The 16,932-nt window shown below is 37.3% G+C and overlaps 1 protein-coding gene across 26 annotated transcripts in view; it reads right to left on the bottom strand.

Moving 5' to 3' along the window:
- STXBP4 (syntaxin binding protein 4) overlaps positions 1–16,932 on the bottom strand; it is a 213,656-nt gene that overhangs the window by 50,875 nt on the left and 145,849 nt on the right. For 2 of the 26 annotated variants that reach the window (XM_038547767.1, XM_038547770.1), the window contains one exon: positions 1,109–6,600. The exons of the other annotated variants lie outside the window; for them this stretch is intronic. In XM_038547767.1, the coding sequence (XP_038403695.1) occupies positions 6,486–6,600 (115 nt within the window). In that variant the 3' untranslated portion in view covers positions 1,109–6,485. Of the gene's footprint in view, positions 1–1,108; positions 6,601–16,932 lie in introns of those variants that run through there. 26 annotated transcript variants of the gene reach the window in all.

Here is a 16,932-nt window from a genome sequence, read left to right as displayed (position 1 = left end):
CCATGTGGATTGAATGGAAAAAATCCTCACTCAGGTTCCTGCTACTCCTGTGAACCTTTTGGGTTCACAGAAACCAATCTGATCTTCCATGCTGGACTACATTGGACTAGAGGAAGCTCAGTGAAGATGTCCAAGGCTCCATCTGCCTAGATACACGATGCAGTCATTTCCATCCTAGGGACAGTTAGGAATGGTTCTCCTCTGCTTTCAAAACTAACAAATATAATTGGGGTTTTGCTTCTCTCAGAAAGTGGCCCAGGATGTGGAGCCCAGGCCCTTTCTCTGAGTTCCACCAATAATTGTGATCTTTCTTCCCTCCCACACCCATGAGAATTATTTCCTAGAAAGGAGTAGGAAAGCCTTACTCTTCCTCCTCATGTACACCCACAAAACTTTGATCTAAATCACAACTCCTTTCAGTTCCCTAAGGAACCAGACTTTTGAAACTCAAAAGAGCATGTGCTAATATCACACCCTTTTCTTGAGGCAAGAACATTAAATGGCCTAAAAGTTCAAATATGTGATAAAAAAGAGGGAGAAAGAAAATAAATGGGAAAAGCTTTGGTTAATTTCAGTTGAACTTCCTTTGTAGAAAATATAATCACATGGCGGCTAGGATCATGTCTGTTTTGCACTGCATCTCTAGTAGTTAGCAAAGTATTAGTGGCATCTAATAGCACTTAAGTTTTTAAGAATATAAATGAATACAAATGCATAAGAGTTAAACTGGAGACTAAGCCTTGGTTATGGAGAGTACATTATACATTCAAATTCAATTCATATTGGCAAATATGAATTGTACAGCTACTATGCGACAGCCACTGTGCGAAATCCTCCTTGATGGTGCTAGATCCTTCCTATCGTATGAACAAGGCAAAGAAATCCCTGCCTACATGGAGCGTCCTCTCAGTGTTAATAAGGAAGACAATAAACAAACAGATCATTAAAAATTGATAAGTAATGGAGAAGAAATAAACAAAGTGAAGTAACAGAGAATAATTTAGTGATGTGGGAGTAGGGGTTGGGGGGGAGTGGGCAATGAGAGCTATTAATCTGATTGCACTTTCACTCACACTATCCCGACCCCTGAAAGTAAAACTCAAACTTAAAAAATTAATGAAAGTAGTATTAGTTAAACATAAAGTCGTATGAAGAAAGCACACACAGTATTTCATATAACATTTACATAATCATCATGCAGGCACAATAATACCACATGTGGATAGTTGTGGTTAAAACATCTTGGGTATTTTATTTCTCAAGTTAAGTTTCCATGGGCATATTCTGTTTAAAGTTCATCTCCTTAAAAGCTATGTGCAACAGAGTATGTAAGTTGTTTTAATGGTAGTCCAGTTCTTTCTGTTCTGTAGATGGTAAGATTCAAGTTTTTTTGGTCCCTGAAAAAGGTGCATTTCACTTTAGCAGAGAAAATGAAAATGTCCATTCCCTCCTCAGAAAAAGGATAATATTTTCTAATTTTGCAAACACTTTATGGAGGTATCATTTGATTCTGTATTTTTACAGCTGCTTAGCATTTATTATTGGAGAGCCCCTTCTCACAGTATGTTTCTCTTTCATTTCAAATCAAGGGGTGTTAATATTATTTTGGAATTATTTGAATTTGAGAGAGTGATAAAGGGCGTCTCTTCAGGGGTTCTTACTAAACAAATCTCTGACTTTTTACTCCTTTAAGGAAAAATAAAAGAGTTTTGAGGAAAAAAGAAAGAAAGAGGCTTTAGATTATGAGTTTCTTGGTTTGGGAATCAGAACTATTTGGTGTGGTAACTTTAAGACCCTGCATCTGGTCTGGCATTTGGCAGGTGCTCAGGAAATGGTTGCTGAGTTAAATTGGTTTGAGAAGAGTCAGAGGATTGCCCTCCTCCTTATACAGATGGGGAAACCAAGGCTCAAAGATGTGTTTGCATTGTGTTTCGCACTTTACTAAGGGCTTTCACCCAAGTTAGCTCACTTACAAAGTGGGTTCTCACCACCATTATATATAAAGTAGGAAATGTCAAAAAAAAGAGGAGAGTAATGATGTGTTCCACAGATAGTGAATTAGTCACTGCCAGGCTCCCCTCTATATAGTGAGGCATTCTCTGTTGCTAAGGGACAACTAAAACCTAATGATGAAAAAAAAATTCAGGTCCTTAGTGATAAAAAGAGGATTACTCTTCTAAGGGCAAAAATGATCAGAAAACTTATTGGCAGTCTTTGCCCTAAAAAAAGTCCTATAATACACAGAACACAAACTCACGCACTATGTAAATTGGTCCTATTTTAATGGAGAATTTCTGAATATCTACCAGAATTAAAATGAACAAAATTTTGATAGAGTAATTAGTTTTCATGAATGTATTCTCATTATAGACCTACTGGCACAAGAGTGCACATATATATGAAGAAGAGGAGTTAATGAATGTAAGAATATTCACTGTGACATTGTTTTTAACAGAAGACAACTTACTGTTCATCAACAGACTGATTGATGGCTGCTGAAACTATGAGTTATCTGGGTAGTGATATTTACTCAGACATTTGAAATACAACCATCTATGTACTGACATGAAAAAGTGACCACAATAAATTATGTCAAAAGCAAGCTGCTTAATAGTACCGATTAACTTTGAGTAAACATACTCATCAAGGTATTTATGAGGACTATGTCTGAAAAGTGAGATGAACTTTTTTTTTACTGTATACAATTCCATACTACTTGATTTTTCAATGGAAATAGATTATTTTTAAAATCCAAAAGTTAAAGGGAAGCTGTTCCAACTCTGTCCACCTGAAAAACTTTTCACTTTTTAACCAAGAACAAGAAAAGCCAGGAAATGGTTATTTTGTCCTACTTTGCTATAGTACCTCACACAGTGCTTGGCACAGTGTTGGTACTCAGTAAGTACTCCTGAGAATAAAGGAGTAAGGGTGACCAACCCTAATCACTCTTTCATGAAGTGAGGTGGAAGGACATAACAACATTGAGATTTTTCTAATCCTAAAATCTGAGCCAGTGGGTCAACAGAGAAGTTTATCACGTCAATAGGGTTGATTTATATTAAAGAAAGACTGGCTATATAAATGTTAACTCACCAAAAAAAATTATCTGAGGGTTCTATTTGCATTGGATAAGGACTTTTAATGAGTCCTCACCATGTTTCATTGAGTGTCTCTTGGGGCATTGAGAGGTCATAGAAGCATAAAGAGGAAGAAATCTTAGTGCCAATTCAGACCCTGAACCTCCTTAATACCATTCTCATAATAAGGAGTTCAGATTGAACACTTCCTAGGACAGTGCTTTCACCTCCTCCAGGGGAGTTCTTTCCTGATGAGCTCTAAATTCCAGAAAGTTCCTTATTGCACTGAGCTGGAATCTGCCCCTTTGAAAACCTGACCCACAGACCCTAGCTCTGCCCCTAGTATCACACACAATGGATCTAAGCAGCTCTGCAGAGTAGATTAAGAGAACAGGCTATGGCCAGACCTGCCTTGAACCCTACCTTCACATGTAAGTGTTCTGTGACCCTTAGGCAAAGATTAGCAACTCTCTCTAATCCTAAATTTCTTCTTTACAAAGTGGGAATGATTATAGTTTCTACCTCATGGGGTTGTTTTAAGAAGATAATGAAGTAATCTCTGCAAACTGCCCATCACAATGTATGGCACAAAATCCTCAACAAAAAATATCATTATAATTTTCATAGGCCTTTTCCACGATGTATTCCATGAGGAAGCAAGGAAGAAAGTAGCACAAAAGAGCAAAGTTAACATATGAGGTGTCAGTAAAATGCATGCCTGAGGACCTTGATTTCAAGTGATTCTAATATCTCCTCTGTGTTTTCTTCACTTAGAAACAAATTAGAAAAACACTCCCAGTAGAGGGAGGGAAATTTCATACTGTCAATTTAGCAACAACAAAAAGTATGTACTTTCACAATTACAGAACGTTAACTTATAAAAGTAAACTTCAGGTGTTTGAGAATCCCACTCACCTCTGGGGGACACAAGGAAAGATCTCCCTCAGGGACTTCTCTCAATACTTGTCTCCCTGAAGCTTGCTAATATTCACATAGCTGTCAGGAGAAGCTTGAGTCTTCTTCAGCCATTCTGAAACTTTTCTTGGGGCTAATGACTGCCTATCAGCCTGGATTTGACTTTATGTTATCATTCAAGATGTAAATTATAAATCCTATATATATTCAGGAGTGAATGGGTGAGCACAACACAGACCTGTATTTACAATATACATCTATATTACGTGCCATATGAAACTTAGTAGACTAGGAGACTTTAGGATCTAGGTCCCATCTTGACCTGGCAACTAACATACTCTGTGACCTCTTAGGATCTCAGTTTACTCATCTATTAAGATGGTTATAGGTTTGCACAGCTGGGCTAGGTGCTGCTTTTTTTTTTTTTTTTTTAGGTGCTGCTTTAATTGGGCTTCAGGCTTCTCTTGTTTCAAGCAGAGCAGCAATAGTAAAACAAAACAAAACAAAACAAAACAAAAACTAGTCCACATATTGGGATTCTAAGAATTCATTTAACAAATGAGTCTTTTTTTTTTTTTCCCAAAGATGTTTTGAAAATCACTGAGTCACATAATCCTGAAGATTGGGGTTCCTTTCTCCTACTTGTTTTTCAGAGGTGGAGAGGGAGTGAGGAGGATGAAGGGAGTGACAAACAGTAACTTCTCGGTCCTATCAGACATGGTGGGGGAGCAGGGTATTCTGATTAATTAATGATTCTTACTTTCTTCCTAAGTCTATTACCTAACTATATCATAATATTGGATATGAATAAATCCCTTTTTATCATTCAGTTGGTATCTAACTAATGCCCAGGACATTTAAAATGACTTCTTCTCTACTCTACCCCAACCCCCACCCCCAGGTTTAAATCATTAAACTGAGAGAAAATCTTTAGCCCTCTAAGTCAACAGTTCATTTCTTCCAGGAACTGTCTAGTGGCATCCTTACAGCAAAATAGCAGAAGATGAAAAGTGTAAGCAGTTTAGAGGGTGATATCAGCAATCATGAGACCAGTCTTGAACTCACAGCAGGAGAGTTCATGGATGTCTTGATAGCAGAGGAGATTCCAGATGCTCCTCTTTTCATCAGCTCCCCATAAATGTTCCCTCTGGCAAGGGCAGCCTAAGCAGGGCAGCCCCCTGTTGTGGGCCACTCCCTTTACTTTATAAAAACATGAGCTGCTCAAAGAAGCCTGTTGAAAAGGCATCATAGAACCACGCCCTGACTTGGTGAATGTTTGGGGTGAGGGCACAGGGATTAGAGGAGAATAGTGGGGTTGTGTGTGGGGGGGCCCTGACTGAAGAGGTGTCTCCTGAATCTCCAAGGCCACTGGAGTGCACAGCTGTGGAGCTCAGCTGTATCAACAAAGCCACGGTGGCCTTCATGTTGGGCTGCGATCTCCCTCTGTAGGGACAGCGGGGTGCAATGGAAAGGGGGCTGGACGTGGAATCAGAAGACAGGTGTGAATCTCAGCTTCAGAATAAGGTGCTTCATTTCTTTGAACCACTATTTCCCTAACTGAAAACAAGAATAAAAATACCCACTGGTTCTGCCTCACAGGCATGTTGCATGGTTTAAATAAAACAGGGTCTGAAAAGCATTTTGTAAATTAGAGAGCCCCATGAACATGTAAACTATATTCTGTAGCCTATGAGATAGTTATCCAAATGTGATCTTTAAGAAACCCTGAAAGGCTTGCTCAGATCACTTTCCTAAGATACTAATATAAAAAGTTAGTGGCTTATCAAATAAATGAAGTGCTTCACTGTGTTCACATAATTTTCCAGTAAGTCTAATTATAAAAACCACTGTATGTGATACTCTATAAAGAACTATATATAAAATTACAAATCTAATTATATATGAAAAAATATACATATTATAAAATCTAATTATATATGATTCAAAAAACACAACTAGATTATTCTTAAACAACTACTATAGTGGCAATTGATCTTATAAGTGTATACACTTATATCAAAAAGTTTTACCGGAAAAAAAAAAAGTTTTACTGTACTGTATGTTCTCACTCATATGTGGAATTGAAGAAACAAACCAAACAAACAAGAGGAAAAGAGACAAAAAAATCAGACTCTTGAGTACAGAGAACAAGATGGTGGTTGCCAGAGGGGAGGTGGGTGGGGGGATGAACAAAATAGATAAAGGGGATTAAGAGTACCTTCATCATGATGAACACTGAGTATTGTTATAGAACTGTTGAATCACTATATTGTACGCCTGAAACTAATGTAACACCGCATGTTAATTACACTTCAATAAAAGTAAAAAATACTCATCACAAGAAAAAAAAAGTGTTATAAAAATAGCCTAAATCCAGAGTCTCTATTTCAGAACCTCAATAAGTAGAGTGTGTTTTGCTCCTATTTGTTGGGAGTCATCCACGTGGAATAAGACATTAGAAGACCATGGAGCTCAGTTTCCTACAGAAGACCATCAACTCTTCTGATCGGTAAGTTCTCTGGAACAATCCTCTTCATTCTCCTCTGAGCAGGACAGGTTCAGTGCACTCATCACGGGATGGATCCAGGATGTCGTCTGTGTTACGTGACTTGAGAAGAACAAGGAATGCAATTATAATCTGAAAGACTGTCTGTCCTTCTACCCATCCATGCTAGTCCTGATCCCGGGGACACTGCTTCCTCCCTACTGTAGCCCCTTGTGACAGGAAGTAATTGGAACTCAAACCAACAGTTTTAAAAAGTCTTGGAAAGTTTTAAGATTCAACAAAGCCCATTTCTTTTTTTTTTTAAATTAGTTTTTACTTTTTTTTTTTTAAGATTTTATTTATTTATTTATGAGCGATAGAGAGAGAAAGAGAGAGAGGGACAGACACAGGCAGAGGGAGAAGCAGGCTCCATGCAGGGAGCCAGACATGGGACTAGATCCTGGGTCTCCAGGATCACACCCTGGGCTGCAGGCGGCGCTAAACCGCTGCGCCACCGGGGCTGCCCAACAAAGCCCATTTCTTTCTTTCTTTGATAAAAAGGAATGTAAGAGTATGTATCATCTTTGACTCCTTGATTTTCCTTACCCGACATTCAGTTCTCAAGTCCTGGGACTATCCTGCTGAAACATCTGTGGGTGTTTTTACTTTGTCTCCTCTTCCAGCACTATAGCCTGGGCCACTGAAATAGCTTGTCTCTCTGCCTGTTCTGTTTTTTTTGCTAATTTAATCTCTGTTCCAGCCAAGAGATCTTTCTAAATGACAAATCATACACTGTTGCTCACCTCCTAAAAGTTCAATGTCAACCCATGCCTTCTGGATCAAATACATACTCCACAGTATGAAATACTTTTTTTTTTTTTTTTTAAAACCTGCCTCAACAATACTTTCTTCTCTGCTATAGTCTTCTTCCCTCCTATCTTGCTTATCTACTTAACTCATACTAATTCTAAAGAACCAAATCTCCCTCAAAATTCTTCCAATCTGTGCTCCTGATCTTATGTCTTATGATAGTCTATATATGTGCCTGTTTATTTTCAGGACTTCTGAGTAAGAAGCTCCTTAAGGGCAGGAACTGTGTTTCTTTGTCTGAATTTATGGTGCCTAACAGATGTGCTCAGAAGGAATGACTAGGCATTTCAGGGAAGAACAAAAGCAAAGGTAAGGAAGGATGTCCAACAGGTCCAGGACATGTTCAAGAAGTGGTGAAACATCACAAAGTGTGCCTGTACCTGGTAGATGGTGTTTCTCAGACCTAGTGTCCAACGCTCAGCGTTTGCCTAATGAATCTCCTAAATCCACCACTATCTGCCCAGCTACTGACTGTTGGACAGGCAGCTCCCAGAATTAGGATGCTTTATTTCTTCTTCCTCAATATCCTTTCTTCCACTGGCTTACTTCACTGCCCTCATCCATATAGATCCATCTACCCCACCCCTCCTCCTATTCAAACTCAACCTTGGAAGTAGTATCATGTCTTAGATCGAGGGCTGGCACGAGGATCAGATAAAATGGCGGGGGGGTATCTAAAAGTTTCTCCCACATTACAGAATAACATTTCCAAAGTGTGTATTTAATGTGCTTTTAGTAACATTTAGGTAAAGAAGATAATTCTATGGTCAAATAGGTTTGAGATACAACATTAGGTTAAACAGAGCTAAATGGGTCTCTTTACTGCAGGATTTCCTGAAACCTTAACTATATAAACATGTTTAAGACTCTCCAGCAGTATGCAGTATTATTCAAACTAACATGCCCCTGCTAGCACCCATGGGACTAGTATCCCACAGAGCACGATCTGGGAATGATCACAAAAATGCACTTACTTTATTGGCTGTTGATGACAATAACTGGAAAATGTTGGACTTAGTACAAATGGGCAGTTTCACTGTCAGTGGTAGTTTGGTTTGTTTCTGACCCTATATCCCTAATTCCATGCATATCCCCCAATACAAATTGTTCAACTCCTCATTTTAAATACTAAAATTCATCTTTCCATGGAAGATCACTGATAGTTTCATGATGGTGTAAATGAATTTAAGTTGTTTTATAAGAATCAAAGTGGAGGTGGCAAGGCCCAAACATTTTTGTAATTTCAAAAGCTCAGAGTGTGGTTAAGTGGTACAAAAAATCATTATTCTCTTGAAGGTAATCCACATTACTATTATCTCTTTAAAATGGTTTATGGTTTAACTGGATTTCTTATTACGGAGGCTAAACTTACTAAAGCATTGGATTCTGCACAGGTTAACTTCATTTCAAGGTCTTGGGGTGGGGTTGGGTGGGAGGTATGGAAAGCTGGAAGTCTGCCTAAATTGAAAGTGGTTTTAAAGAAATACTAATGAGTGTAACATAAGAGGGCCAGGATGCCGCTGCAAGGTGAAATGAGGACACATCATTCTGTACAAAGCACCTGTTTAAAACTAAAAGGAAAAACTTGATGAGACAGTTTTGCTAATTTTAAAATCTTGGTGTATTTACTTTGATGTTTACCAGCACATTTGTAATATCTGAGTCCAAAGAAGAGACTTTAAATTATTATAAATTTTCCCTCCCCAACAATGTCCCCTAATTAGGGAGTGTAGGAAGGAAGGCAAATAGGAACAACCACCTCAGGGACAAGTTCAGGTGCATGCTTTCCTATTAGACTTTTTGAAAAATGATATTCTTATGCTAAAGCCATTATTACTGCCTATATATGGACATTCCATTAAATTTGTAATGTAAATGAAACAAAAGCAAAATCTCTAGGAAAAAATGTAGTTATTGACTCTGAACAATGACTAATAGGAAGTTCCACTAGAAAGTCATCCTTGCCAGGAAACTTCACTAAGCGCTTTCTTATCAACAAATCTACATCTGATCTTCCAAATACAAAAGTAACACCACAAAATATTGATTAAACTATGTTCACAGCATACTTCTTGGTATATGTTTAAAAAACACATACCCGAACATCAAACATGCACTTACAACAGCTACTTCCTAGAAAAAATAAAACAACCAACAAAAGGTTAAGGTTTCTGTGCTTTATGTACATATTTTACACCCCGGTCTTTTGTAAAAACAAAAACCAAAGCTTCTAAAACTCAGGTAATGCATGTGAAGTGCCTGGCAAGGGTAGATATTCAATAAATGATCATGGCTAGTTTTTGTTTTTGTTTGTTTTTGTTCTGATAATTAGAACTTTGTGATTATTGCAAGAAAAACTTGGAATGATGCTGGAGCAGGGCCAGTTGTGTGTATAGCATTCCATTTTATGTCCTGGTGACCATTGTGCCTAAAGAGCTTTGACATAATCGGTATGATGAGATAATCCCAGATTTACTGGCTTGGAGAACATTCTAGTATTAGAGATATTTCCTCTCTGATTTGTGTGCTTGGTAGCTCAACTGAGAAGAGAGAGAATAAATCAGCCCTGTTGACTCTGTTTAATTAATAAAAACCCCATGGTTCATAAAGTGAGATGCTCCTACTTAGTATGAAAAATTTAGAGGCCTGGAGAATAAATGAAGCTGACTATGGAATGTAAAAATGTTCCATTTGAACATACACTACCTCTGGCAAATGTTCCGGCAGAGTGTGCATCTGACCTGATTTGGGGAGCAATCAACAGCAGTTCAGATATATTTGAAAATATAAAAAGCATCCTACTACTTGCCTCTGAGTGATTGCCAGATCTGTTGTTGGAAAACAGTAATAGTTGATCTAGGAAGATGATAGTGTTGTGTTTTTTTTCTTTTATAATATTAGTAAATTGAAAGACATATTTTAGGGCTTATAAAAAAAAAAGCCCTAAAAGAACATGCTTTATTTTATTGGCAAAGAAATGTAAGTGAATTATTTAAATCCCATTATAATTACTCTCCTTATGTTTCTTACCTCCTAGCATGCAAAATGCTTTCTTTCAAAATAAAAAATTTAGGACAGCCTTTAAGAGAAAAGTGGTTTAAAGACAAAAAGTGCACTAGCTTTGAAGAAATTCATTCTAATAACCATCTGTGATGATGAAAGAGGTTCTTTTGTTAAACTTCATTGTAAATGGCACTATTTATATATCATTGTGAATTTAGCAAGATTGCATATATAATTAGGTCATCTTTAAGATAAGGTTGCAAGATAATGAACCTAAGTAATTAACTTGCAATGTCTTTTTTTTTTGGAGGGTGGGGGATAATCCTATGCATATAATGTTCATATGAACAAGAAAATAAAGATAAGTAATATACGTTACTTCAATCTGTTTCTGGCATCAGTATCTTGGAATTACTGGAAAATTTTACAACTGGCCATAAACTGCACATAGAAATAACAATAAAAGATTTATACTTAAAAAGTAGTCCCAATTAAAAACAAATTAGAAGGTAAGAACAGAAAGTGAACCATGTTAATAAAGTTATTAAAAAGTCACCAAATCTTGGTGAGGCAGTATATAATCTTGCCAGACGCTGGTTATGAGAATGACTAGGATAGTAATATGAAGAGTTGGAATGGACTGTTTAAGAGAAACATGTTTAAGAAAAAATTGCGAACTGTCCCACTGAGATATAAAGAATTCCCTCTTACATAATTTTGGAAATACATCCCTAAACTCAAAATGGGTACTTCTCAGTAATTAATTTTGTAAATATCACAAAACATTTCCAGTATTTTGTAATTAAACATTTGGAAATACAGTGGGACTCTGACCAATATTAGCAGGATCCCATCCAAATCTTTATGGTCTTCAAGACAAATTTCTTTTTGCTACATATTTATGGCAATTTATATAAAAAATACTTATCTTAAAAAAAAAATACTTATCTTTTGAAAATTTAAAAAATTTAAATTTAAAAAATCTAACTAAATCTAACTAAAAAAGCTAACTAAATCTAACTAAAAAAGCTTCACATTTCAGGTATCACATCATTATTATTTTAAGAATCTAAAGCTATAATAATACATAAATTATGCAAAATATTGGAAAAATTGCTGTCACTAGACTTGTTAAAGATGAACACTGAAAATTCCTGAGAAGAATATGAAAAATATAAATTACATTCTTTAAATCATATACACAGGTTTATATTGCTGTCAATTACTGTACAGAGCCAAAACATCCCAGGTCCAAAGATGATACAAAGAAACTGTCCTATAGTCACAGATTACAGTTTTGGGCAACTCTTAAAAATTGATCAATTTTTTTCACTGTGATAGGATTAAAGAATATAGAAGGCCTCAAAGAACATGTCCTACTGTTACTTATACACTAAACTATTAAATACTAATAAACACAGAATTTTCAAGTTTGTTTATTTGTACATTCTCATGTACCCTCCGGCAGTGCCCACCAAACTTTATGTTCTCCCTTCCATATCACATGATTGTTACCAGGAAGTAGCTGCTCAAGCAGAAACCACCTGTCCAGGCTATCCTTATGTGAGCATGTGACTAGTTCCTGCCACTTAGAGACTTGATGCTTATCTCTTGTGGGCCAGTGGTTTTTAGGAAACTGGAGTACCTTCTCTATTCTTAACTCTTAACTCTTCATCCACTAACTGAAGGCAGAGGATTCTGAGGACCTAGGGGATTGCAGAGCCATGAGGTAGGAGGAGCTGGTACCAAAGTCACCAGCTAAAGAAAAGAAAAGCCACTCATCAGCCAGGAAACTCTGCATTGACTAGTTAGTATATGAGTATTAAGCCACTGAAAGGTGGCAGTTTACTATAGAAGTTAGTATCATTCTAATTCGTCAAGCAAGAAGAGAGTATTTAAAAATGAAGCCATGACTATTACTTCCCCAGTAAATACATGTACAACTTCTCCAAACTAAAGAGGCTGGCTTTCTAAAATATAGAAGACAGGCAATAAATATATATTTTTATGCTACTTTAAATAGGTCAATAATCAAAAGACTGTCAGAATATAGATTAATGAAAACTAAATTTAATTGGAAACAACTTTACAAGACCATGGCCAGTGGTCCACCTTAAAGTCTCACTTATGAATACAGGTGCATGAAATATAGAAGTTACTTTAATTTGTAATGTTCAGATGTTTCACTTTATTTATCTAATAAAATAAGTTTAATAAACATCTGGTTAAGTATATTTTTCTTAATTACCACATTTGAAGCCTTAAAAAACTTAGTTATTTGAAACAAAATTACAACTAATTTTACTTATTCAAATATTAATATATTAAAAAAAAGATTTTATTTATTTATTCATGAGAGACACAGAGAGAGAGAGGCAGAGAGATAGGCAGAAGGAGAAGCAGGCTCCTTGCAGGGAGCTCAATGCAGCATTGGATCCCAGGACCCCGGGATCATGCCTTGAGTTAAAGGAAGACGCTCAACCGCTGAGCCACCCAGGCATCCCCCTAATATTATTTTTCTAACTACACTAAAAATATAAAAATATGAGTGTACATATTTTATCAGAAAATAATTGAACATTCTAAAATCACAAAACTGGATGGGACATCGAAAGAGTCCCTCTGCCACCATCTCTATAGCCTTAATGTGTTCTAGCAAAGTATTATTGACTCTGTAATACATAAGTGCAAAAGCCACTGGAGAATGAGTACTATAAAGCAGAAACTTTCAATTATAGTAAAACATTATGGGATAAACATCAAACATGCCATCAACCTTTATAGTTCTCTCATCAACTACAATACTGACTATTTCTAATAGTACCATATTGGACTTGTGAATCAATGGACTTAACTGTCTTTTAGAACCTTAGTTTATCTTGAAGAAGAGAAAAAGTTATACTTATCATCCTCATGTTATATATGAGGAAACTAATACTAAAAGAAGTAAAATAACTTACGTCAGGTCATAAAACTGTGTTAGAGTCAGGCTCTGGACCCAAATCTGACTTTTGGGAATTTAGCCATTCTGTTAAACTCCTCTCTGAGGCTCTGTTATCTGGGTGGGTTTCAACAACAATATATATGGCAGTTCTGGGATGGGTTAAATGATCACCCAAAAAGGGCCCTTCAGTTTTATAAGATGAGATAATTAAAGATGTGTTGACTGATCACAGATTACACAGTCTAAGGCATTTTTTAAAGCACTTGCCACAAAACTCATATTTTTTTTTATTTTTTTTAATTTTTATTTATTTATGATAGTCATACAGAGAGAAAGAGAGAGAGAGCCAGAGACACAGGCAGAGGGAGAAGCAGGCTCCATGCACCGGGAGCCCGACATGGGATTCGATCCCGGGTCTCCAGGATCACGCCCTGGGCCAAAGGCAGGCGCCAAACCGCTGCACCACCCAGGGATCCCCAAAACTCATATTTTTATTATGTACAAATAAAAAGTACTAGCATGAAGCCTGCTTCCCCAGAGGTCTTATACTTTTCACATTGTGAAATTGAATTCTTAATACGTCTGTCTTTTTGCCCACCAGGTTGTTAACTTCCAGAGGGCAGAGAAGCATTCTATGTATCTTTACAATCTCAGTGTGAGGCTCACATAAAATGAAGGTCAATATATATATGATGCATAGATCCATCAGACTTTTCAATGATATTTTTAGTATATCATGAGTAAAAATGCTCAAAAGTGATAGGCTAGCTTATTTATAATTGAGGATCAGATAAAACAATCCTGAGATGTGATAATACAGTAGCCTCACTTGATTGAGAAATACACATATAAAAACCCAACTTTAACAGGAAAAAATTCAGGATTTAAATAGCATAAAAATTGCTAAATAACGGGGACTACTAACTCTCCTCCCCAATATTCTAACATCCAAGTAACTTGAAAAGGTCTATTCATATATTTGGCAATAACTGAACCACTATGATAATTCAAACAATACTGACTAGAGTTATTAGCTAAGTAGCCAGTTATATGTAAACTTACTCAAATCCCAGGATTTAAGTTATAATTGTTTACATTGAACAAATACTATTGTTAGCTAAACAATTTTGTGTTAACTGGTAGTATACAATGCTACGAAAGACAAAGAAATATGATGGTTAAGTGGTGGCTAAGAGCTCACCCTATCCCCTCAATTCTCTAACCATTAATGGAGTGATTCTATTACACTGGAATTTTCAGCCTCTGAAATAACTCAGGATGTAGCCAAAGCCATCTAACACCCAACAAAAGGATGGAGATTTTTCATAAAGGGGCCAGGTTAATGCTGATGCTAAGTAACAAAGTTCAGGTAAGAACTAAGAAGACCCCTCCAGCTCCCTCAATGTCCTAGATCATTCGTTTGATATGGATGTTTAGGAATGTGACAGCTGGAGAAGACTTTACATCAGATAAGCATTTTGTACTTTACAATGTTTTTTGACACTGATTTCCCAACTTGCTTTTCATACAAGCTCATAAGCCTGACTTGTCTCTACAAGTTTTACAATTGAAGAAACTGTGGCTAAGAGTGTTCAAGTCCCCTTAGTTCACTATTCTTTCACAAAGACTATGCAGATCTGGTTGGAAATCCCAGATTGATCATGTACTAACTGGGTTACTGTGCATTTCTGGGAAAGTTACTTAACCTCCCAGTCTCAGGGCCTAATCTAGAAAACACATACCACTTGCCTCAAGGGTGTCAAGAGATGATAACATGTATAAATGCTCTAGTTCCACGCCTGACACATTGTAGGCCCAAGTCATAACTGTTATCCTCTCTCATCCACCTCTGTATTAGCTTTAGACTAATTAGTCTGTATTAGACTTCCTGTATTAGCTTTCTGTTGGTGCGGTAACAAGTTGCCACATACAATTTAGTGGCTTTAAACAACACAAATTTACTGGCTTACAGTTCTGTAGCTCAGATGTCCGACATGGCTCTTGCTGGGCTAAAATCAAGGTGCTGGCAAGGCTACATTACTTTCTGGAGGCTCTAGGGGAGATTCCGTTTCTTTGCTTTTCCAGCTCAAAGGCCACCCACATTCTGTGGTTCGTGGCCCCCATCTTCAAAGCCAGCAACATAGCCTCCTTGTCTCTGCTTCCATGATCACATCTCTTTCTCTGACCCTCTTCTTCTGCCTCCCTCTTCCACTGTTAAGGACTCATGTGATTAGACTGGATCCACCTGGATAATCCAGGATAATCTCCCTATTTTAAGACCAGCTGATTAGTAGCCTTAATTCCACTTGCAACCTTTATGACCCTTTACCACGTAACCTAATGAATTCAAAGGCTGTGGAGATTAACATGAGGATATCTTTGGGTGGGAGGGGCTCATTATTCTCCTTGCCATACTCCCATTCCCCTTAGCTGCTTCATCCACTAAAGATTAGGGCACAAGAGAAAAGGCACTGCTTTGGATTAACTCTTGCAAATGTGCCTAAAACTTGGTAAATGTATACGAAATGTATAGGAAAATAATATATTGCACTGTAATGGAGATTACTGGATAAAGAAAAAGAAGGCGCTGTTGAATTATAGGAAGTAATTTAAGAAGCAATTGTTGTGAACTAAATTGTGTCTCTACATCCTCCAATTCATATATTGAAGCCCTAACCCATAATATGGGCTATATTGGGACTTTAGGGAGGTAAAGTTAAATGAGGTCATGGAGGTGAGGCCCTGGGTCCAATGGGACTGGTGTCCTCATAAGAAGAGGAAGAGACACCAGAATTCAATCTCTCTGTGCACATATGGACAAGATGCCATGTGAGGACACAGTGAAAAGTAGCAGTCTATATCCCAGGAAGAAAGGCCTCACCAGAAACCAATCCCGATGGCATCCTGACCTTGGACTTCTGGCCTCTGGAACTATGAAAAAATAAATTTCTGCTGTTTAAGCTACTCAGTCTTGGCAGCCCTAGCAGACTAATACAGCAACCACATTAGGAAGGGAATGTGTTTGACAAAAAAGTTGGTATTTGTTAATTAATTTAAATAAAGGGTCATGGAGGAAGAGAGAATTCCACATCTGGCTAAATAAAAGTATAACTCCAGAAAGGTGATGAATTTCCAAAGTACTTCTTGCAATCCCAGAGGATTTACTTATAGTATCCCAATAAAATGCTAAAAAAACATACTTTATGCCTCAGCCATACCTGTCATTGGTTAAATGGGGGAAAAAAGAGTTTGATGCTGGCTGTCTAGATCTGGATGTTTTATTCATTTCAGTGGGCTTTGCCATTCTGAATAACCTAAGCCAGCTGGCTGGCCTTTCGTTTAAATGACAGTTGCTCATACAGCACTTCGTATTGCTACACCCTTTCATAGATATTTATAGAAAATCCAGAGCTAGCTGTCTCAGGCTCCTGAGCAATGCAACCTCTCAGCTCCTGTCACAGGGCTTCTTACTGGCCAGAGAGTGGCATAAAGTGCAGATTTTGACCAGTGGTTTCTGTTTGCAGCTGTCATTTAAAGCCCCTTCACTGTCCAATAGCAGTACTAGAAAATAAAGGAAGGGAAGGAGAACTAATATCTGTTCAATGCTCACCATGTGCCAGCTTTTTGCCAGGGGTTTT

This window comes from Canis lupus, chromosome 9 (assembly GCF_011100685.1).
Source record: "Canis lupus familiaris isolate Mischka breed German Shepherd chromosome 9, alternate assembly UU_Cfam_GSD_1.0, whole genome shotgun sequence".
Lineage (NCBI taxonomy): Eukaryota > Metazoa > Chordata > Mammalia > Carnivora > Canidae > Canis > Canis lupus.
This window is presented reverse-complemented; position numbering and strand designations above follow the sequence as displayed.